The 24,735-nt window shown below is 41.5% G+C and overlaps 1 protein-coding gene across 3 annotated transcripts; it reads left to right on the forward strand.

Annotated features, from left to right (window-relative positions):
- The first annotated feature begins 9,017 nt into the window (after window positions 1-9,017).
- hao1 (hydroxyacid oxidase (glycolate oxidase) 1) lies at window positions 9,018-23,009 on the forward strand. Of its 3 annotated transcripts, XR_013206560.1 has the most exons (9): window positions 9,023-9,193; window positions 12,837-12,988; window positions 14,153-14,408; window positions 16,601-16,776; window positions 20,310-20,401; window positions 21,597-21,755; window positions 21,838-21,907; window positions 22,502-22,692; window positions 22,847-23,009. XR_013206560.1 is itself a non-coding variant. In XM_077238262.1 (8 exons), the coding sequence occupies exons 1-8, from the start codon at window positions 9,057-9,059 to the stop codon at window positions 22,567-22,569; spliced, it is 1,110 nt and encodes a 369-aa protein (XP_077094377.1). In that variant the 5' UTR covers window positions 9,023-9,056; the 3' UTR covers window positions 22,570-22,751. The 3 variants fall into 3 exon arrangements, 1 of the variants encoding a protein (XP_077094377.1); XM_077238262.1 differs by lacking the exon at window positions 22,847-23,009 and having other exon boundaries at window positions 22,502-22,751; XR_013206561.1 differs by lacking the exons at window positions 22,502-22,692; window positions 22,847-23,009 and having other exon boundaries at window positions 9,018-9,193; window positions 21,592-21,755.
- The last annotated feature ends 1,726 nt before the right edge of the window (window positions 23,010-24,735 follow it).

A 24,735-nucleotide genomic window follows, 5' to 3' on the forward strand; every position in this document is an offset into this window, starting at 1 on the left:
TGTTGACCACATGATGTCGCCAGGACACAAGAGCATGTCCTGTTTTTGTGGCAATAATGGCAAAAACGGTATAAAAACAAAATAAAACGAAAAGCAAAAATGAAGGTATTATTACATAAACTTAATATCTAATGTTAAAGTTTGTTTTTACACTTATGCTCATTGGAAGCAGGACTTGTCGACATCTTGGAAGTGAATGTGAATGACCCGTCTCTCTGAGGTTGGGGTTGATCAATACACCCTGAGTTCACTGATCAAAGCTTTAAAAAACAGCATTCAGTTCAGAATTCAAATGGATCCGACACGTTTTCTGGTCTGCGGCGACTTGCTCATGTGATCCGCTCTGTGCTGTCGGGTCTCTCATATTTACACTGTCTGAATTGCTCCCTATCCCCTAATGTAGGGGTGGGACTTTAGATTCTAGAAAGCATTTGATTGGACAGAAATTCTGATGAGAAGCTGAAGTGCAGTGATGTCATCAAAATCATAGATCTATATTGGTGGAAATGAGAGACTGGAAGTTTTAAATGCTTATATCTTATAAATGTCAATGCTGTCATTGTTTTGGAGCACACTAGCTTAGATAACAGTAAAGCTAATATATTCATACTTAACGGCAAAAAACTTCAATTTTGGTTTCATGGGGACTTTAAGTGGGAAAAAATCTAAATTTCTGAGTTGCCTAGAATGCAGCATGAGACTATATCTGATAGAAAATAGTAAAAATGTGAACATGTGACCAATTTCAGCCGCAGCTTCAGCGTCTATTCATGCAGCATAAGTAATGACGTACATCCAAGTGAACCAGACAGAGGGAAGTTAGCAAAGGAAGGGCATAAAAAGTGGATTTAAACACAGCCATAGCAGTGGCATTTGCACCATTATTCCACACACACACACACACACACACACACACACACACACACACACACACACACACACACACACACACACACACACACACACACACACACACACACACACACACACACACACACACACACACACACACACACACACACACACACACACACACACACACACACACACACACACACACACACACACACACACACACACACGCTAATTTGCCCTGTTCAGTAAATCTGGCCCATATATGTTTAAAAGGTACAAGAAAAAAAAAATATTACATAGAAAAACAAGTCAACCTACTGTACATTTATAAAAAGAGTTCACGGGTTGCCTGGTTGACATGGGTCAGTTACTGAAGCTACTGTTAAACATCATAACTGCATCAATCATGATTCAGCTACAAAAAAAAACGTCTCGGTTACATATGGTAACCCTCGTTCCCTGAGGGAGGGAACGGAGACGTAGGTCATGACTGACCAATAGGAATCTCGCTAGAGAGGCCAATCTACTTCGAGTGAAACTAAAACAAGCCAATACACATTGGCGTGCAATCATTTGCATCAGCTGCGCGCCCTCGTTAGCGTGGGTATAAACGAGCAGCTGGTGCGATTGCACACTAGTTTTTTGCTGAGGAGCCAAGCCTGAGAAGCTGGCCGCCCCGGCGGGCGGCAGCGGATGTGGCGACGGGACCTACGTCTCCGTTCCCTCCCTCAGGGAACGAGGGTTACCATATGTAACCGAGACGTTCCCTATCGGTCAGTCACTACAACGTAGGTCATGACTGACCAATAGGAATCCCTACCAAAGCGCCACAGCTGCTGCACCCCATCCAGTGCCCCCGTGCAAGCCTCTACACCTTCTTGCCTGGAAGGACGATAGGCGGAGGCTTACACAGAGTGAGTCTGACACTGTTGTTCCGTAATAACCCATACAGTGAGATATTGGATAACACTGGGAAAGCGTGCCCTTTCTGTTTAGGAAGGAACGCTGCGGAAGCCACTTCTTCAAAGAGTTATGTGGAAATGCATATGGACTAGCCGAAAGCTGTACTGCATATGAAATAAAGGGTGACTTAGCCCAAGGGAAAGACACGGGCTTCCGATAGGAGCAGCCGTGGAATATACACATATGGGATCCCCGTAGGGTCACACAAATGGAACCCAGCCCAGATCCGGTTCTCAAGGATTCAGCGGATAAGGGCCTGGCGCCGGACGCTCCGCCAAGTCCGGGCCGAGGGGTTTTGGAGGACTCAACAGGTTTTACTCTGGAGCAATAAGGGTGCACAGTAGGGTGCAGCAAGCCGACAGAGCCAGACCTCTCAGTGCTTCTACCCATCTAGGGTGAGAACACGGGAGGACACCGGCTCTACACGTAGGCTATAGTATCTAGCGAACGTGTTAGGTGTCGCCCAGCCCGCAGCTCTACAGATATCTGTTAGCGAGGAGCCACGTGCCAGCGCCCAGGAGGATGCAACGCCTCTCGTGGAGTGTGCATGCAACCTGAGCGGGCAGGGCACGCCTTGTGCTTTGTAAGCCAAGGCGATGGCATCCACTATCCAGTGGGCCATCCTCTGCTTGGAGACAGCCTTTCCCTTCTGCTGGCCTCCGTAACAGACAAAGAGCTGGTCTGAGGTCCTGACGCTTTGAGTTCTGTCCACGTACATACGCAGAGCGCGAACGGGACAGAGCAAAGCCAGGGCTGGGTCTGCCTCCTCCAAAGGCAGCGCTTGCAGGTTCACTACCTGGTCTTTGAAGGGAGTGGTAGGAACCTTGGGCACATAGCCAGGCCGGGGTCTTAGTACCACGTGGCTGCCACCCGGCCCGAACTCTAGGCACGATTCGTCGACCGAAAATGCGTGCAGGTCTCCTACCCTCTTGACAGAGGCCAGTGCAACCAGCAGCAAAGTCTTCATGGAAAGAAGCTTTAAGTCTACTGACTGCAGAGGCTCAAAGGGAACATCCTGAAGTGCTCGAAGCACCAGGGAAAGATCCCAAGAGGGTATGGAGGGGGGTCGAGGAGGATTTAATCGTCTCGCCCCCCTAAGAAACCTGACGACCAGGTCGTGCTTTCCCACTGCTTTGCCATCTATGTGGTCGTGATAAGCTGAAATAGCGGCAGCATGTACTTTGAGGGTGGAGGGAGACAGTCTACGCTCCAACCCCTGCTGCAAGAAGGAAAGCACAGACCCTATCGGACATCTTCGGGGGTCTTCTCGGCGAGAAGAACACCACTTGACGAACAGGTTCCACTTCAGGGCGTAAACACGTCTCGTGGACGGCGCCCGTGCTGAAGTGATGGTGTTAAGTACCTCAGGGGGTAAGTCACCTAAAACCTCCGCGTCCCGTCCAGGGACCAGACATGGAGTTTCCAGAGGTCTGGACGCGGGTGCCATAGGGTGCCCCGTCTCTGAGTCAGAAGGTCCTTCCTCAGAGGAATGGGCCAGGGAGGGACTGTCACAAGGAGCATGAGTTCTGGGAACCAAGTCCGGGTGGGCCAATAGGGAGCCACCAGAAGGACCTGCTCCTCGTCCTCCCTGACTTTGCACAGTGTCTGCGCAAGTAGGCTCACTGGGGGAAACGCATATTTGCGAAGGCCACGCCCATCTCGGGACTCGGCCGTGAAGCCAGTGCTGAAGCGGTCTCATATGTAGCAGGCCGAGCGGGGTTACCGCTGATGCTGCTGCCATATGCCCCAGGAGCCTCTGAAAGAGTTTCAGTGGGACCGCTGTCCTGCCCTTGAACGTGTTCAAGCAGTTCAGCACCGACTGAGCACGCTGCTCTGTGAGGCGCGCTGTCTGGGCGACCGAATCCAACTCCATACCGAGAAAAGAGATCCTCTGCACAGGGGAGAGTTTGCTCTTTTCCCAGTTGACCTGAAGACCCAACTGGCTGAGGTGCCTGAGCACTAGGTCCCTGTGTTCGCATAGCTGATCTCGAGAGTGTGCTAGTATGAGCCAGTCGTCGAGATAGTTGAGGATGCGAACGCCCTGTTCTCTCATGGGAACAAGGGCCCCCTCCGTGACTTTCGTGAAGACACGGGGGGACAGGGACAGCCCGAAGGGTAGGACTTTGTACTGATATGCTCGACCCTCGAACGCAAAGCGCAGAAATGGCCTGTGTCGAGGAAGAATCGAGACATGAAAGTACGCGTCCTTCAGGTCGATCGCTGCAAACCAATCTTGGGGACGGATACATTCGAAAATGCGTCTCTGCGTGAGCATTTTGAACGGTAGCTTGTGGAGGCTCCGATTCAAAACTCGCAGATCCAAGATCGGTCGTAACCCACCACCTTTCTTGGGTACAATGAAGTAGGGACTGTAGTGCCCTGACCTCATATCGGCTGGAGGGACCGGCTCTATCGCATCCTTCGCCAGTAGGACTGCGATCTCCGCACGCAAGACATGGGCATCGGCTGCTCTCACTGTAGTGGAGTGGATGGCCCGAAACTTGGGGGGACGCCGGGCGAACTGAATCGCATAGCCGAGCCTGATGGTTCGAATGAGCCAGCGAGACGGCCTGGGGAGCGCTAACCAGGCTCGCAGAGACCGTACAAGCGGGACCAAAGGGACCGTAGGCGTACCCGGAGTGGGGCAGCGAGGTGGAACACAGGGACGCAGCTCGGGAGGCTCTCTCTGGGAGGCGGCCCGTAGCGGGGTCTGAGTGTGCTGTGCAGCACTTACCTGGTTCCACGGGGCAGGAGGTGCGGGAGGCGGCTCGATGGCGTTCTCGGACCGTACGCAGCTGCCGGCTGGCGATAGAAGAGGCGGATGAGAGTGGTGAGGATTCTGACCCCCCACTACTCTCCGGGCCCTCTTCGAACCCAGAGATGATAGAAACTGCTCTTTTATTGAAAATTTGGGTACCGCTGGTTTTAAGGCCAGCGGCGGAACACAAACAAAACGAAACAAAGGATTTTCCACCCGGCCCTCTTCCGGGGGAGGGAGCGATGCAGTCATCGTCTCCTGGAGAGCAGTCCCTTCCACCTCTGGGTCGCCCGTCCTAGGGCCGCTTACCTTTGGCTTTGCCGCCCCTCTTGGCGGGGGCCTGGACGGGCGGGGCGCCCTGCCTGCGACTGGCTCCACGGTGCCACTTGAATGGAGGCTGCTGCTGCGGCGCGGGAGCAGGGGCAGACGCAGGCGGACGCCCACGGCGACGAGCAGACCGAGGAGCCGCGGGCGGTGGGGTGGAGGCAGCAGCTGACCGCCGCGGCAAGATGTGTCTAATGGCCTCAGTCTGCTTCTGTACAGCCGAGAACTGCTGGGCGAAGTTCTCGACCGCGTCGCCGAAGAGGCCGGTCTGGGACACGGGGGAGTTAAGGAACCTGATCTTGTCGGTCTCCCGCATGTCAGCCAGACACAGCCAGAGGTGGCGTTCCTGGACCACCAGTGTGGACATCGCACGACCCACTGACCGCGCAGTGACCTTCGTCGCACGGAGCGCGAAGTCAGTTGCGGCACGAAGTTCTTGGAGAACTTGTGGATCATGACCACCCTCGTGCAGGTCCTTCAGTGCCTTGGCCTGATGAACCTGCAACAACGCCATGGCGTGCATGGCAGAGGCAGCTTCCCCACAGGCCTTGTAAGCCTTGCCGGTCAGGTCCGACGAGTACTTACAAGCCCGGGAAGGAAGACACGGTTCTCCATGCCAAGTGGAGTTAGGGCACAGTTGCATAGCAACGGCCCGTTCCACTGGCGGGATACGCGTGTATCCCTTAGCTGCCCCGCCATCAAGGGTGGTGAGGGAGGAGGATCCACCGAGACGGTTTCTGGCAGTCAAAGGTGCCGTCCACGTCCCTGTGAGCTCCTCATGCACCTCCGGGAAGAAAGGCACTGGGGTGGGTTGCTGAGAACCAGCGCGCGCCACCCCGAGATACCAATCGTCCAACCTCGAGGGCTCGGGACACGGTGGAGGGTTCCACACGAGCCCGATCCTGTTGGCGGCCCGGGAAAGCATGGCCATCATCTCCGGGTCCGACTCGGGCACCGCTGGCACACCTGAAGGAGGCAGCGGCTCCGAGCCGTCGTCCGCGGAGAGGTCTGACCCACCCTCCGATGCAGCGATCGACATCTGGTCGTCGCAGGGAGCGCCGAACGAAACGACCGGTACACATCTCGAGGACGGTCCAGAACGTTCCGTTGGCAGCTCAACTGGTTGCGGAGCATGAGAGGAGTGAGGGTTCCTAGGGGGTTGGTTCCCCGAAGGAAGCGCGCTCACTGTAATCCTCAGGTCACCCGTGTCACTGCCCGAAGCAACCCGCGAAGGGGGGTTGGAACGAGGTGCAGGCACGGGGACTCCGCCCCTTTGCAGGAACGTGAGTCTCGACCTCAGCTCCGAGATGGTCATCTTCCCACAATGGGTACATGACTCATCCACGAACGCTGCCTGTGCGTGTTCGAGGCCCAGACACACAAGGCAGCGATCGTGACCATCCCGCGACCCCAGGTAACGACCGCATCCAGAAACACACAGATAGAATGTCATCTTGAAAAAGACGCAAACTATCTGTGTAAGCTCTTTTAGAGACTGCTCTCCTTGGTGCTGAAGCACGCAGGGGAACGGTCACAGCGAACACAGACAGGAATGTGCCCCTGTCTGTGCGCGATTCTCTCTCGCTGGTCTTACCAGCCGTAAAAACGGCCGTTGAGCGCTTTAATCGCGCACCTTACCAGCCGTAAAAACGGCCGTTGAGCGCTTTAACCGCGCACCTAAGTGGAGAGATCCAGAAGAGGCTTGCTTTCAAATTCACTCTGTTCAGCATACGAAGTGCTTGGCTCCGAAGCAAAAAGCTAGTGTGCAATCGCACCAGCTGCTCGTTTATACCCACGCTAACGAGGGCGCGCAGCTGATGCAAATGATTGCACGCCAATGTGTATTGGCTTGTTTTAGTTTCACTCGAAGTAGATTGGCCTCTCTAGCGAGATTCCTATTGGTCAGTCATGACCTACGTTGTAGTGACTGACCGATAGGGAACATATATTTACTTTGACAGGCTTTCAAAAGCAGCCATTTGTTTTGTAAAAAAAAAGTATTTTCAAGCAAAAAATAATACATTTCAGAATGCAAGTATTTCACATATTATTTTTCAAAAGATATCAATTGGACTTAAATTTCTTTCCTGACGTCACAGCTCAGGATGTTCACTACCGAGGGTCTGAGTCTGTGTTGTGTTGTGTTAAGACATTATTTTCCTACAGCAATTTCCTCCAAGCAAAGATGGCAGATTTAATTGCACATACAACATCCAACTGAATACAAACAGTGTAGAAATTGAACCGCATTCAATTGCATTAAATGCAGGTTGATATGCAGTTAGTGTTATGGAGACCCAAGTCTACTAATCAAACACACCTGATTCATTTTATGCTGTGATAGTGATGAAAACATTACCAGACAAAGAACAAGCTCAAATATAAGTTTTCTTTTGTGTCACGTTTTTATCACTATCATTCCCATACTTAAAAATGTCATGGATAGTTAATTATGAAGCAGTCAGTTTAACTAGCTGGTGCTCTTAGGTCATTTGTTGACCAAAAAATGTTACTGATATTTGTTTATTTCACCGAAATGGTATGAAACTTGGTAAAGGTTTTGACACTTGCTGTGTGAACAAAAAAAGGTTTAATGGTCCTGAAAAAAAAATTAGTCTAACTTGTATTTTTCACGGTCAAAAATGTGCGCATTGGAAATGAATGGAAGATACATTTCATCTAGAGGAATCTTTTGGTACTTCCAAATCTTACTGAAAGATCATTTTTTGATATATCAACCTTAAATATGGAAAACAACTTGTTTAGATTTATGGCTTTGATTTTCTTGTAGTTTTAGAGTAAAACATGTTTTGGAAAATACATATTTCATATAAAAAATGTAAAAAAAAAATGTTTATTGTTTTCATAACAATAAACGTTTTTTGACTTCAGCAATAATCCGCCAAGTGTCGTCTTTAAAAGAAACCAAACTTAGGTGTGTGATTTAAAGCATTCAAGATTTATGACAGTTTAAGTTGGAAATTTAATTTTCAGGTCTATGCTCAAAAAGTCAATAAATGGATTATTACTTCTGCATAAATAGTATATATTTAGTAAAAATGCAAAATATTAATGTATCAAAACATCACTGAACTAAAATATAGTAGATTCCTTTCATTTATATAATAAAGAAAAAATTCTGTCATTTTTGACTCATGCGAGGAGCTCCAGAAGGGTATTGAACACAGTGAACAACTGAGCATCTGATAGTGGACTGATCATCAGTGAAAGTCGTCTGTGGAGTGATGTGAAGCCCTGAGAAGCTGTTACGTAAAACTGCAGAGGAGGCACATCTGAACATCCTACACACACACACACACACAGATTCTGAACATACTGCTATCATTTAAACTCACGCCACGGAGAATCTCACCTAACATATCGGGAATATATCTGCAACATTTTCCGCACCCTGCAAAAAAAATTGTTTTAAGATGAAGCTGACTGAATAAAGAAGACATTATATAAAATTATTTGATGACACTTAAAACACAAACTTATATACTAATTATTAAAATTAAAGTTAGATTTGCATTTGCTACCTGTGTTTTTTGCTGATTTAAACACATAATTATATTATAGTAATGATAATTGAATGGTTATTACCATTGTAAAACATCATGAACCACTGCAAAAACATATTTTCTTCCTGTTTTCCAGTACAAATATATTAAATCAAGAAATGACTTAAGATATTAAGTCTTGTTTTCTGTACCAGTCTTGCTTCTCACTTTTTTTTATACATTTTGTCAAAAAACAAACCAAAAAAAAAAAAAAAAAGACTTATAATTTGAGTAAATGCATGTTGATTTAAGAATGTATAGATAGTTGTACTGGAAAACAAGACAAAAATGCTAAGTAATTAATTTATTTTTCTGTTTTGACTCAAGCACACAATCTTATGCAATTGTTAATTTCATGCATATGAGTAATTTTAATGTTTTTTTTTATTATTTGATCAGAGCATATTGATTTTTACTCAGTTTTGTGTTGTTTGATCACATATTTGTGAGCAGAGGCCCCTATAGCTGTGTGTGACGGGGCAAAGGGACCGATGCTGGATAAACATTAGCAGAAAGTTCTCTTCAGAAAGTTAATTATTCATCACTGGTGAAATACAGCGAGTTGAAGAGGTTTGAGTCTCATCAGTGGAAACATGTCAGACACGCTGGTGTGTGTTAGCGATTATGAGCTTCAAGCTCAAAGACTTTTGCCAAAGTCAGTATTTGATTATTATTTCTCAGGAGCCGACGAGCAGGAGACTCTGCGTGATAATGTCGCAGCGTTCGCCAGGTACGAGACCGTTCACCGGCATATCATCTGATTTTACAAGCTATGATCACAGATATAAGTGTGAATCACACAAAAACATGTCAAGGTCATACGCTATATGATTTTTCAAATTTACAAGTAAAGCAATGATTATTGAAGCACGTTTTACAAGAAAATTAAACTATACTACTTAGTGCGGATTAGAACCCAGAACCTCGACACGCTTGGTAAAAGTTCTGCCACTGGACCATTAAAGTACATGGGGATAATAGTTGGATCTATGTATTTATTCACGTGAAAATTCTCGCCACTAACAACATATATTAGATCTCATTAAACGACAAATCAGTCCCACCCACTTTTTAAAACAAAGTTACGCTTCGGCTGTACACTCATTATTACAGTGCATTGTGGGATTGAATAAGTGCACTCGATAATGTCCACTGTGGTTTCGGACACCACTACAAATAGCTGTTTATAGGGTATAGGCAGCGATTTCGGATTCAGACACCATTTTCACAAATTCATGTTTTTGTAGTTTACACTGTGACAATAAAAGGTATAATTTTCAAAAACTTGCACTTTGAAACCTGTTTTTAATTTTTTTTTTTTAGGCCCCCAAAACACTGTTGACCTGAACATTTAACGGCAAAAAGGCATAAAAAGTTTTTAGTTGAAATGGTGACGTGAAAACGGGCCCTCAATCTAACACCAGTCTATTTTAACTCAAATAAAGCCTATTTCTAAAAGCATTAACATGTTTTTCAATTGACTAAGCACAATTTTCTTCTAATCTATTGCTCTGTTTTACTATTTAATTCTCATTACTCTCTATTTAAAGGGATAGTTCACCTAAAAATAAAACTTTTGTCATCATTTAAGTCATCTCACTCTCAAGTTGTTCCAAAGGGCATCAACTTCTTGTCAACCATCAACTTTTTCATTTTTGGGTCAACTATCCCTTTAAGAGCAGATCAAGAGTTTAAATGTCAGATCAACACAATGTTTCACGAAATAATGTTTCAAGAATCCTACTGAAGAGAATCATGTCACCGTTCAATCACAAATAATGCATCTGATATACTCTGTACAGTTACACTTTATTTTAAGGTGTCATTGTTACAGTGTAATTATATAATTAAGTACTGAGTAGCATTAAGCAACTACATGTACTTACTATAGGGTTAGGGTAGGATTAGGATTTGGTTGAGGGTTAGTTGCATGTAATTATGCATCATTTACTGTTATTACTATGGTAATTACATGTAACATATTTAACAAGAACACTGTAAAATAAAGTGTTACCCTCTGTACTAATAAGCTACTAGTTTATGTAATTAGAAATGTATATAAGGCAAGACTGCACAAAAGACAACCTTAGTTATAAATATAAACTCTTAACCACTAAGGGTTTTCTGAACGCAAGGTTTTGTGCAACCAGATGCTGGTCTTGTAACCCAAGGGTTGAAGGTTGAAACCTTCGAGCATAACATGTAAACGCCTGTTTCTCCAGGTGAAATACAGACATATTCCAAACTGATCGAGACAAGAAAGTGTCTGCTAAATGAGCAACATCTGCATAATCAAAAGACTCAATTATTATCTGATACAAAGAAATCTAGTAAGTGAGCCTGGGGCTAGTTGTCAGTCTACAGTGAATGTCTCTCAGTGTGGAGTTTAGTTTAAAAGTCAATCTCTGTACAGACACAAACCCTGACTACAACAAACTAACCGTTTCTTTCAAAATAATTTATCTCAGAAATTAATAATTAGATGAAAATTAGATAAAAAGTCAAAATTATATAAAAAAAAAAATACTTTCATGACAAAGGGCCCATCAAAAAGTCTTAATTATGAGGTGAAGTCAAAATTATGACAAATTAATTCATAATTATATAAAGGTTAAATTGTGAGAAAAGAATTATGACAAAGTTTTAAAATGATAAAAGTTTCAAAACAAAAAAATATATTTTTAATGTTATCATTATGACATAATCTCATAATTATGACTTATGTCATAATCTTGACTTTGTCTCATAATTATGACCTGCAATACTGCTTCCATACTGTTGATTTAAAAACAAAACAAAAAAGGGTTAATTTAACACATGATGGGGCATGTTGTCACACTCTATGGGGGAAAGTACTCACGAAAACTTGCTGATTATTAACATTTGGTTATCAATTTGAGAATACATTTAAAAAATATATGATTTATAATAGTCTAATAAACCCTATTCAGAATCATTGAACTATACAGTACTGTAAATAAAAATGCAGTGAGAGTACAAACAAATACAAAACTCTTGTTCATCAAGTAAACAGTCAGTCTGTTGTATTTCCAGTCAGTCCATCAAAATGTTGACAAGTATTTCACTTTTTCTAAATGTTTGCCTAATTTTAGAGCGTGTGGGCCAGTTATAATTGTGTGTGTTTATCTTGGCCTGGAGCGCTCGTGTGGGTGAGCAGACCTCAACGACTTACAGCACTGTCCAGATTAATAACGACACTTTATATTAGTCATATATATACATATTTATAAAATGCGCAAACAAGACGTCCTTCAGGGTTACAGACACGCGTTGTGAAAGTTAAGCGAGCTGTGGTCAGACGACCCCGTGAGTCACGAAATCAACACAAATATTACAAGTCAAGGGTGAATTCATACGGCAATACCGTGCACAAGTAATACAGGACGAAATAAGCAAACATTTGATCTATTTTAAAACACAGTTCCCACAATCTGGTTGTAGTTGTGTTTCATAATTGTTTTATTGAACAGATTTAGCTGAAAATCACCTGGATATTATTTTTATTCATGTTGTGGATTTGGGTTAGTTTGGACCTAGAAGAGACCGAGAAACAAATAAATAAGCAAACAGTTTTTAGTATGGGAACCAAACTTTCCAAATTATACCATTTTGATGACTTTCAAAACACGTTTACTTTTTTTAAAAAGAGTTTTGAAAAGAGATTTTAAGAGATATAACCATTTCACTTTAGACTGAATTTCATTTATCAACAGTTTTCTAAACGCCCTATAATGTGACAACATGCCCCGCGGCAGGGGTACATTTTAGTCAAGGATTGTGTCTATAGAAATATCACTTGAGAGAGTAATATAAGAGATATTACTTGAGTAAAAAGTAATTTTTCTCTTCATTATTTAGTATAATATGATCCTCAATAATATGGAATATACTATACTATATACCACTATAATAATCAACTCTTTAATCTCATAATTTTGAATGAATATCATAATTGCACATATATTTTAAATCTCAGAATTCTCTTTTTCTCATTATTCTAACTTTTTATTTCATACACTAAAAAATGCTGGGTTGTATCAACACATGTTCGGGTCAAATAAGGACAAACTGGTTGGTTTTTAAACCCAGCAGTTGGGTTTGTCCATATTTAACCCAAACATGGAATTAAAAAAAACAGAATTCTTTTGTGTAATTATGGCATTTTGTGACAATTAACCAGCCATGGTATCATCTACATTTGTTATTTGTGAAGTATGAACTCAATTTGTGAAGTATGAACTCTCTCTCTTCACTCACTCACTCACTCACTCACTCACTCACTCACTCACTCACTCACTCACTCACTCACTCACTCACTCACTCACTCACTCACTCACTCACTCACTCTCTAGGTGGTGTCTTTACCCTCGTGTGCTCAGAGACGTGTCATCAGTGGACATGTCCACCACAGTCCTGGGTCAGCGGGTCAGTATGCCCATCTGTGTGGCAGCTACAGCCATGCAGAGAATGGCCCATCCCGACGGAGAGACGGCCACTGCCAGAGGTCAGACACCAACAACTATATTTATTTGACATCACATGCAATTACTATAAGCAACCACATGGTGGCGTCATCAGTCCTTCCTACATACTGCATTATCTCCTGCTCCCTATCACACTCTATTATCCATTACAGTAATGAAAAATATTTACCATAATAGAAGCTAATATACTGTACTGTAGTTTAGTGTGGCCATAGTATGGAAGCCCATTTTTTCCCCACAAAAAATAATTTGGTAAATCATAATTATGACATACAAAATCATAATTTATTATAAAATATCAAAATTATGACAGACTATTATGACAGTTATAACTATAACAAAGTCAAAATTACAACACTAATTCATAATTATGAGACAGTCAAAATGATGGCATAAAAAGTCATAATCATGAGATAAAAAGTGCAAATTATGAAACTAATTGATCATTTTGAGAGGTAAAGTTAAAATTATGACTATTAAGAAAATATAATTAAAATTAATTAATACTAACTATTAATACTAGAAAAAGTCAATTTATGACTTAATATGAAAATTACAACAGTCAAAATTGACATACTAAGTCAATTGAGATAATTAGTCAAAATTATGTTATATGCGATAAAAAGTGAACAATCACAACAGTCATAATTATGACTTAAAAGTCCAAATTACCTTCTAAGCAAATGAGATAAGTCAAATTAAGACAGTCATAATTATAGCACTCAAAATTATGACACTAAATCATTATTATGAGGAAATTGACATACCAAGTCAATTATGAGATAAAGTCAAAGTTATATCATGAGATAAAATTTTAAAAAAGAATTGCATCATAATTTTAACAGTCAAAATGACATAATAGTTAATTATGAGATAAAATGACAAGATACTTTTTATCTCATAATTTAAACCTTATACGTCATAATTGTGCATGTGTGTTTTTCTTCTGTGGCAGACATTTCACACTTATTGTTACCGTCAGTAGCAGTGAATACAAACTAGCCCAGCTTTACTGAAGTAATAATTCTGTAATAAAAACTGTAGTGCTCAGGCTGAAACTTGTTAGCATGGCACTTTGTGAGGGATCTATATGATCTCGGAGCAGATCCTACATGATGGATCAGTCCTTCCTGAAGGTTTGAACCCAAACCCAATCATGCTGTTCTGTTCTGACCTGTCCCCAGCCTGCCTGTCCTCAGACACGGGGATGATGTTGAGCTCCTGGTCCACCTCCACCATAGAGGAGGTCGCGGAGGCCTCACCTGGAGCCGTGCGCTGGATGCAGCTGTACATTTATAAAGACCGAGCGCTGACTCAGTCTCTGGTCAGGAGGGCAGAGGACGCTGGGTATAAGGGGATCTTTGTCACAGTGGACACACCTTATCTTGGCAGGCGACGTGATGACGTGCGCAACCGATTTAAGCTGCCCTCTCATTTGAGGTAAACGCAGAGACAACCACACGTGACGCGCGTGTGTGCCAGCTGCATGCTTTACAGACATCTCTGGGTGTGTGTGTGTGTGTGTGTGTTTGAGTGTGTGTGGATGTAAACTCAGCAACACTGTGAATTCTTCATCAGTAATAATCTGGCTGCATCTCTTTAACAATCAACACCTGCTGATTAACTGTCACTCTCTCTGCTGCGCTGGAGGTTTCTGTCCTTATGTGTATCTATAACAAGCAACAAGTGATTTTTGCAATTTTAACAGCATCGTATGACAGGACACATTATCATTGCATATTTGCTTACTATGATCTTTTTTCTCTGATCTTATCAACCACTTGGCAACAGTTTAGCAATCACATAGGCTCACAGCCACTCAGAACACCTAGAAACCACATAGCAACACCCTGGAAACCACTTGGCAACAGCTTAGCAATAACAAAACGAGCTCACAGCCACTCAGAACACCTAGAAACCACATAGCAAAACCCTGGAAACCACTTGGCAACAGCATTGCAATCATATAAGCTAGCGGCCACTCAGTCAGAACACCTAGAAACAACATAGCAACAGCTTAGCAATCACATAACAAGCTCACAGCCACTCAAAACACCCGGAAACCACATAGCAATACCCTGGAAACCACATAGCAACACCTTAGCAATCACATAACAAGCTCACAGCCACTCAGAACACCTAGAAACCACATAGCAAAACCCTGGAAACCACTTGGCAACAGCATTGCAATCATATAAGCTAGCGGCCACTCAGTCAGAACACCTAGAAACAACATAGCAACAGCTTAGCAATCACATAACAAGCTCACAACCACTCAAAACACCCGGAAACCACATAGCAATACCCTGGAAACCACATAGCAACACCTTAGCAATCACATAACAAGCTCACAGCCACTCGGAACACCTTGAAACCACATAGCAACACCCTGGAAACCACTTGGCAACAGCTTAGCAATCACATAACAAGCTCACATCCACACAGAAAACCTAGAAGCCACATAGCAACACCCTGGAAACCACTTGGCAACAGCATAGCAATCACATAAGCTCACGGCCACTCAGTCAGAACACCTAGAAACCACATAGCAACAGCTTAGCAATCACATAAGCTCACAGCCACTCAGAACACCTGGAAACCACATAGCAACACCTTAGCAATCACATAACAACACCCTGGAAACCACTTGGCAACAGCTTAGCAATCACATAACAAGCTCACAGCCACTCAGAACACCTAGAAGCCACATAGCAACACCCTGGAAACCACTTGGCAACAGCATTGCAATCACATAAGCTCACGGCCACTCAGTCAGAACACCTAGAAACCACATAGCAACACCCTGGAAACCACTTGGCAACAGCTTAGCAATCACATTACAAGCTCACGGCCACACAGAACACCTAGAAACCACATAGCATCACACCCCATTTTTATAGCATAAAATATCTAACTTAAACCAGACTTATTGGAAAAACGATAAGAACCAACATGCTGGATTTTCCTTCAGGGGCATGATAAAGAAAATTCACAAGACTGATCACATCAACTCTTTTTACAATTCTTCTGAGGTTTCTCTATCAACAAAGCCTCAGTTTTCTCTCACTCATAGACATATTATTTTACTGATTTGTTGCGCTCACTGAAGAGCTTTATGTATTTATGGAAACAGAAATCTCTCTCTTGAACACGGGGAAGCGTTTACTGCCGCCGTACAGTCGATCACGCCGCTCATGGGGATTAATACTCACCGCTTCAGCTCCGTCAACACTCCCTACATTATACTTTTTATGTGAGGAAACATTCAGATATCAGCAGTTCTACAGATATATGCCAACAGCGGCCCTCTATAAAAATGCCCTCATGAAAGTAAAGCCTTCCTGTTCTGGATCCCACGAGAAGAATTACGGCAATTAGAAATCCAAAAAAGCATCACGGCCCACCGTATATTTCAGCACAACTGCCTCCGTTTCTATCAGCAGTGATACAACATGAACTTCATCTCAACCCTCCCGGAGACCCCACAAATCAAAGCGCAGCAGCGGTAACAAGGTGCCATTGAGCGCGAGCACCCGTGTTTGGATAAAACCCCAGCTCAGTTTTCATACACTGACCAAAAACAACACTCACAGGACTAATTCCATTTTGCACTCTCATTTTTTTTCCCACAGGATGGCCAATTTCGAATCCCCTGATTTAGCGTTCTCCTCAAAAGAGGGTTATGGGGAGGACAGCGGCCTGGCGGTGTACGTGACTCAGGCCATCGATGCCACGGTGAAATGGGATGACATCGCCTGGCTGAAGAGCTTGACCTCCCTGCCGGTGGTGGTCAAGGGCGTTTTAACAGGTGAGGGATCCTCTTTTGTTTTGGGTCATCTGTGATTGTGTGTCCGAAAGCTGTCCATTAGGTCAGTGACTTCACAGGAAGAAAACTGGATTCAGACGGGCTTCCAATGCGCTATAACATCATGTCTACAAATCTGATTCTGAAACCAATTAAATTGAGCTTTAGAGACAACCAAACAAAGATGTAGTGGCAATGTTTATTTTTAAATAAAATAAAACAAATGAAATAATAAAAATGTATTAAATTAAATATTTTTTTAAATAATAATAAAAATGTAGTATAAAAACAAAAAACAAACAAATATACTGTAAAATATAAACAGAAAATAAAGGAAATAATACATATTAAAAATTTAAAATTAAGTAAAAAAATTAAAGTAATATAATAAATATAATAAAATACAAAAAACAACAAATATACTGTGCAAAATAAATTAAAAAGTAAACAAATAAATAAAATAAATATTAAATTAAGAAATATATACCAAAAAAGCTAAATAAAACAATATTTAATATCTATAAAAATAATATGTTAAAGTAAAAACAAAAATAAATAAAAAATCAACAACAAATGTTTATGAATATTTACACCTACCCCCACAGGATTGTGGGATAATTTAAGGGCAGTGAAGAGCACATTGTGCCTGCAAAAAGGAACCAGATGAAGGCATGTTATGCAAACATTCTATATTTAAAATGTGAAAACTTACTCTAGTAGTTGACCTCAAAACTTACAGACATGAACTAAAAGCTACAAAAGTCCAGTTTGGATTTAATTCACTCTCGTACGTCTCTCACATGTGTCTTGCTAAATAAAGGTTTTTCAAATAAAGCATCTTCTTTTCAAAAACAACTTGAATTGGTTAAATGGTTCTTTTGAAATGAAAAACTTTTTTGATGTTGCATTATAAGTTTTTATGATCAATTTATAAACACCATAGAGGTTTTCTAAAACACTTTCTGGTTCTAACTAGAACCTTTATTTTTAAGAGTGTGGAATGTTCATCGTCACTGATATAGAACGAGGTATTTGCATAATATAATCAAAGCAAAGCGGACGTTGACCCCGTCTGTCAGCGTGGGGCCGCTAATTAAAGATAATGTGTCATTTATCTCGCGGGAGGAAGAAGCAGCCAGACCGTGAGCGGTGAGGTTATCTCGCAAACGTCTACAAGCTTTACTGCTGTTATTGTGTCTTCAGATAAACTTTTATCTTCTCTCTGGCTCTGGAAATGGCACATTCTGTAAAGAAAAAAGCGAGCACAAAAAAAAAAAAAGTATTTTAATTTCAGCACAGACCGAAAGATATAAAAGTATTCCCTGACAAGTTTGGGAGGGGGTGGCGGGTAATTGGGGAACGCCATTAGTTATTTTAGCTCATGTGTGGAACATAATTTTCCTTAAAAAGTGCATCGTTTCCTCTTGGCCTCAGCTTAAAGGAAAACGCTATTCAATCATTTTTAGGACTTTTCCAAACAGAACAGACTTAAGTTACAGTACAGTACATGCAATGCTAAATTTTAACATTTTTTTGAAGATACTTTCCAGTGAAAAAACTGGCATCTTATAAATAAATAAATGCAATAGTAACAGTGACTATTATGCTTTTTTTTCCATGTTCCTCTTTCTTTAATGTGTAATGTTGCTGTTGAGTTCTTCTCTATATCAGTGTCGGTGTTTCTGAACTCTGAAACGACTCCATTGTAGTCTTGAGTTTCTTCCGGGAGCGAACACGTCACAATATTCCTCATTTAAATAATTCATATGCAGAATAAAGGGGCGGGGCCTGGTTGAGTTAGTTAGTAGTGTGTTGAAACTGGCGGCTATGGTAAGGGGCGGGACATTTCCCAAACACAGTCGAAGCTCTCGACCAATCACAACCATAGGCGTAATTTGCGGGTGGGATGGGTGGGACATGTCCCCACCATTTTTGTCCCCACCCAACAGTCTTCACACGGACGCGCGCTTCAATACGTTGTGGAGAGACTCTCTATTCGTTACGGTGAAATCACAAAACATAAATGCACAAAAAAGTGTCCCTGCTTGATATAGAGGGAATGCACGTGACGTCACCGTTGGCCGGAGTGACTGCGGTTACGCCCACAAGTGGCAAAAAGACTGAGCGGCAGCATTGGTTTTCAGTGTGAATGCTGCGGAAAAACACACAAAACGAGTCTAAAACGGGAAAGAGCTTTGAGACTGACTGTACAACTAGATTTGACAAGAAATATGAGGAATATTTTTACAGACTACCTTAAGCTACAGAACAGAGAAGCAAATAGATCGCTACAATTCATAGAAACAACTGGACTCCAGGCAGCGAATGGTGGATTTCCAGTTATCATTTTTGTGTCAATATGCTGAATTTAGTGGTAAAATCATTCTCTATATATTGTATTGTTATATATTGCAGTGACAACTCATCAATCAAATATTTACCACGGTATATTCTGTATAATTTGACATTTTTAAATAAACACTGTCAAAAAACTATACAAGTTTTAAGGCTCTAGATGATATGATGATATATATAACATTGATAAGTGATCAGATTTAGACCTGCCTATTTTGTATTTATATAAAGCGTTCACAGGAAAATCTGCTGTATGTATTTCCCCGGTGTCGAAATCAGGCACATATAAATGTCAGGAAACACGATTCCTGGCTGCATGTTAATATCCATGGATCACTGGATCTTTAGTAAGTAGTAAGGAACACTATATTGAGTCCAATCTTTAGTTTAAACTGATAATTGTTTGTTTTACTTGCGTTTTCGCAGTTTCCCCTATTAAATCCAGTCACGCAGCAGCTCTTCTGTCACTCAGTCCGGCTGAGGGGGCGTGTTCCGGCGGGAAAGTGACGTTAATGCATTCCCTCTATACAACCACTAATAAACAATCGGTTTTGATGAGGGAAAAAAAAAACTATACTTCTTAGTGCGGATTAGAACCCAGAACCTCAACACGCTTGGCAAAAGTTCTGCCACTGGACCATTAAAGTACAGATGTAGAATAGTCGGATCTATGTATTTATTCACGTGAAAATTATCGCAATTAACCACATGTATTAGATCTCATTAAACGACAAATTAAACACAATGTACTATTGTATACTATGTACACACACCTGTCCCACCCACTCTTTAAAACAAAGTTACGCCACTGATCACAACACACTGATCCAGCCGACCAATCAGAGCACAGTGTGCTTTTCAGAAGGAGGGGCTTCATAGAGACAGGAACTAAACAGAGCGTTACAGACAGACTAGGAAGAGACCAGCAGCAACAATGGAGGATATGAGGAAAATAGTGTTTTTTGCACAATCAAGCATTCAAACCTCTTCTAGTAGAGCCCAAAAACCAAAAGGCATAATAGTTCCTCTTTAAATGCAGATAAAGACAGCATTGCATTCCATAGCCATTCAAAGATTTTGGCTTCAAATTGCAGCTCCCTTGCAGAATGAGTAAACGCAAAACTGCTTTAGAAGAACCACAGTAATTAATGTTCTGCTCATGGTGAATCTTGCCGTTTTAGCTGGAGATGCCCGAGAAGCTCTGAAGTATGGGGTGGATGGAATACTTGTGTCAAACCACGGAGCAAGACAACTCGATGGCGTCCCAGCCACCGTAAGTGTCTATTGAAGAAATGAGACCTCCAACCCACAAGTCCTCTTTGAAAACTATCCTCTGTGGCGTTTAAATTGCATCTTTGATTGTGTGAAATACAGTCACGGCTTTACCAAATTGGATGCCAAACAAAGGTTTGGATGCAACCTCAAGTTTTATGAGCGCAGAACTCAAATGAGCATGAAGAGATTTCTGAGTATAGACCTAGAGGTGGTGTATCTGCTCCTGGTCTTCCAACACTTGTGTTTTATGATGTGATCTATAATTAGGGCTGAGTTGATCTACTGAAGCTTTATCCTTCTACAACTAGAAGCACTAGATGTGTCTTTTGATACTAAAATGCACTACTATGTTTGGAATAATTATGATTTTGTAAGAAGTCCCTTCTGCTCACCAAGGCTGCATTTATTTGAGGAAAAATACAGTAAAAACTGTAATATTGTGTAATATTATTTTAACCCAAATGAGCTTTTTTCTATGTGAATATATAGTAAGTGTAATTTATTCCTGTGATCAAAGCTTAATTTTCAGCATCATTACTCCAGTCTTCAGTGTCACATGATCCTTCAGAAATCACTATAATATGATGATTTGATGCTAAATTATTTTTAATGGTTCTTATTTGTATCAATGTTGGAAACATTTTACTGCTTAATATATTTGTGGAAATCATGATTTTTTTCCACAGGATTCTTTGATGAAAAGAAAGTTCAAAGAACAGCATTTCTTTGAAATATAATTTTTTTGCATCATTATAAATATATTTTTTTTCTTCCTTTTTTCTTTCTTCATTTCTTTTTCTTTCTTTCTTTTTCTTTTTTCCTTTCTTTCTTTCTCTAAACTTTTGAATGGCCATGTAATGTTTCTCCAGCATCAAATCATCATATTAGACTGATTTCTGAAGGATCATGTGACACTGAAGACTGGAGTAATGATGCTGAAAAATCAGCTTTGATCACAGGAATAAATCATATTTTACAATAAATTTGCATAGAAAACCTTTTTCAAATTGTAATAATATTTCACAATATTACTGTTTTCACTGTATTTTTGATCAAATAAATACAGCTTTGGTGAGCAGAAGAGATTAAAAATCATGATTTTTTCAAACCTTTGACCGTAGTGTACAGCTGAGAATGAAAGAGCAACCTCTGCTCAGTAACACACAGTAATGTGCTGGTGTATGCCAGTGCAGATTGACGCTCTGCCTGAGGTTGTGGAGGCTGTTGAAGGAAAGGTGGAAGTCTTCATGGACGGTGGGGTTCGTAAGGGCACAGATGTGCTGAAGGCTCTGGCGCTGGGAGCAAAGGCTGTTTTTGTAGGAAGACCCGTCCTGTGGGCGCTTGCCTGTGAGGTAAAACACTGCAAATATGGAATTACTGGACAAGCACGTTATTCCCTAATGTCTAACAGGACATCAACCTTTCTGTTTGCAGGGTGACAAAGGAGTTACTAATGTTCTAGAGTTACTGCGAGAGGAACTTCACCTTGCTTTGGCACTTACAGGTATTTTGGTTTGAGCATTAGTTTGTGCATGGGTCAAAAAAAAAAAACACAACACAACACAACAATTAATACACAGTGCAATTAAATAACACAATACAATAAAACAAAATACAATACAATAAAAAACAAAACAATAAAATAACCTCTAAGTATGGTGAAGGGAATGTGATGATGTGGGATATTTTAATTCCAAAGGCCAAGGGAACTTTATCATGATGCATTTTATCCTGGATCCATGAAATAACTGACCTTTAAAAATAAAAATCTGCTGTCTCTATGGGAATTTAACATAGGGGTGTCCTGACTTATGCAACCTGTATTTTAAGGAAGAACATTTATTTATTTATGCTACATTATTCATACACAAAAGAAATTGGTGTCCTTAAAGGTTGGATTTTTCCTCATTTTTCTAATTAAGGCATTAAGATCAATTTCCAAAAGATGATTTTTTTATTCCTCTTTTTAGGCAACTTTAGCATGGGTGTCCTAACTTATTCACATCACTGTATATATATATAGTTATACATTGAGATGAATCAGTGTGATTGTATTTGGCATGTGATATTGTTTTTACAGTGTGTTGTCTTCTGGCAGGGTGTTGCTCACTGAAGGAAGTCAATAGATCCCTTTTGAGAAGATCTGAGTTCATTTCGAGGATCTAATGAGCAGAACTGTTGCATGCTGGGGGATTTCATGTGTGCCAGTGACTGGACTGACTTGTGTAATTCAAATGAACCCAGAGGATTCGGGCACGACAGATTTAGCATCATGAATAAAACATTTGTGTAAGTCATTTGTGTAAAGTTTTGAATAAATGCATCAAAAGCATGTGGTTTGTACAACCCTACCGTGCATGACAGCAGTAATCCTTCCTGTTTACTCCAGACATGCAATGTTTAGTAACCCAAACCAGTTTTGTAACTCTTCCAATCTGCACAGGGACTATTTTCTTCACTGTCCAGACACTGGGAACAGAGCGAAGAGGATATTTAAAGGAATATTTCACCTAAAAAGCAAGGTTTTTCTAGTTAAATCTAAAACCATAAGCAAATATTTTTGCACTTGAAATAAAAATTCAGCTAGTTGCCAAGGAAAGATTTTAAATTTTCATTTAAAATTCTTAGATATATAAACTATTTATCTTATGCAAGTGATTTCATGATTTAGGTGAATGCTTTTTTCTTGCATTCACAGGAATACAGAACTGATATCACCACACTGAACTTGTCATTTACATTCCTCTATTTCATTACAGTAATAGTCAATTTGCTGTAAACAGGTTCCCTGCTGTGTGGTCACTGTAGAGACTTTCTCATGAATATGCATTTACTCTCTCCACGGGGCCCGAAAGGCAAATAGGTTTGTGAGAGGTTCAGAAAGGTCACACACAAGGCATGGGATTTCTTTACTGGCTCTTTCCATGGCTGAACCACAGGACCTGAATGAAGCCATTATATGCATTGACTCTCCACAGGAAAACAAACTTTGTCAGGGCTCTGTTCATTAGCACCTAACACTTTGTTTGAAACGCCTACTTGTGCAGGGGCCAGAAAGGGGAAGTGAACTTCTGCTGAAATCAAACAAAACTCACCGTTTATGAGGTTTTAAGAGGTTTTGCATTGTTTGCATGCACCCTCGATACTTAGAGGATATACAGGTGCTGGTCATATAATTAGAATATCATCAAAAAGTTGATTTATTTCAGTAATTCCATTCAAAAAGTGAAATTTGGATATTATATTAATTCATTACACACAGACTGATATATTTCAAGTGTTCATACCTTTTAATTTTGATGATTATAACTGACAACTAATGAAAACCGCAAAATCAGTATCTCAGAAAATTAGAATATTGTGAAAAGGTTCAATATTGAAGACACCTGGTGCCACACTCTAATCAGCTAATTAACTCAAAACAGAGACTGGTCTCTCAGTCTAGTTCTGTAGGCTACACAATCATGGGGAAGACTGCTGACTTGACAGCTGTCCAAAAGATGACCATTGACATATTGCACAAGGAGGGCAAGACACAAAAGGTCATTGCTAAAGAGGCTGGCTGTTCACAGAGCTCTATGTCCAAGCACATTAATAGAGAGGCGAAGGGAAGGAAAAGATGTGGTAGAAAAAAAGTGTACAAGCAATAGGGATAACCGCACCCTGGAGAGGATTGTGAAACAAAACCCATTCAAAAATGTGGGGGAGATTCACAAGAGTGGACTACAGCTGGAGTCAGTGCTTCAAGAACCACCACGCACAGACGTATGCAAGACATGGGTTTCAGCTGTCGCATTTCTTGTGTCAAGCAACTCTTGAACAAGACACAGCGTCAGAAGCGTCTCGCCTGGGCTAAAGACGAAAAGGACTGGACTGCTGCTGAGTGGTCCAAAGTTATGTTCTCTGATGAAAGTAAATTTTGCATTTCCTTTGGAAATCAAGGTCCCAGAGTCTGGAGGAAGAGAGGAGAGGCACAGAATCCATGTTGCTTGAAGTCCAGTGTAAAGTTTCCACAGTCAGTGATGGTTTGGGGTGCCATGTCATCTGCTGGTGTTGGTCCACTGTGTTTTCTGAGGTCCAAGGTCAATGAAGCTGTCTACCAGGAAGTTTTAGAGCACTTCATGCTTCCTGCTGCTGACCAACTTTATGGAGATGCAGATTTCATTTTCCAACTGGACTTGGCACCTGCACACAGTGCCAAAGCTACCAGTACCTGGTTTAAGGACCATGGTGTCCGTGTTCTTAATTGGCCAGCAAACTCGCCCTGAACTTAACCCTACAGAAAAATCTATGGGGTATTGTGAAGAGGAAGATGCGATACGCCAGACCTAA

This window comes from Siphateles boraxobius, unplaced genomic scaffold (assembly GCF_051911475.1).
Source record: "Siphateles boraxobius isolate OS27281-9 unplaced genomic scaffold, OSU_SipBor_1 22, whole genome shotgun sequence".
NCBI classification, from domain to species: Eukaryota; Metazoa; Chordata; class Actinopteri; order Cypriniformes; family Leuciscidae; genus Siphateles; species Siphateles boraxobius.

Excerpts from the sequence above, each read along its gene's own strand:
- hao1 (XM_077238262.1), top strand. The coding sequence starts at position 9,057 with ATGTCAGACACGCTGGTGTGTGTTAGCGATTATGAGCTTCAAGCTCAA. Across the intron at positions 14,409-16,600 it reads AAGCTGCCCTCTCATTTGAG|GATGGCCAATTTCGAATCCC; the intron begins GTAAACGCAGAG and ends TTTTTCCCACAG. Across the intron at positions 21,756-21,837 it reads TGTGGGCGCTTGCCTGTGAG|GGTGACAAAGGAGTTACTAA; the intron begins GTAAAACACTGC and ends TTCTGTTTGCAG.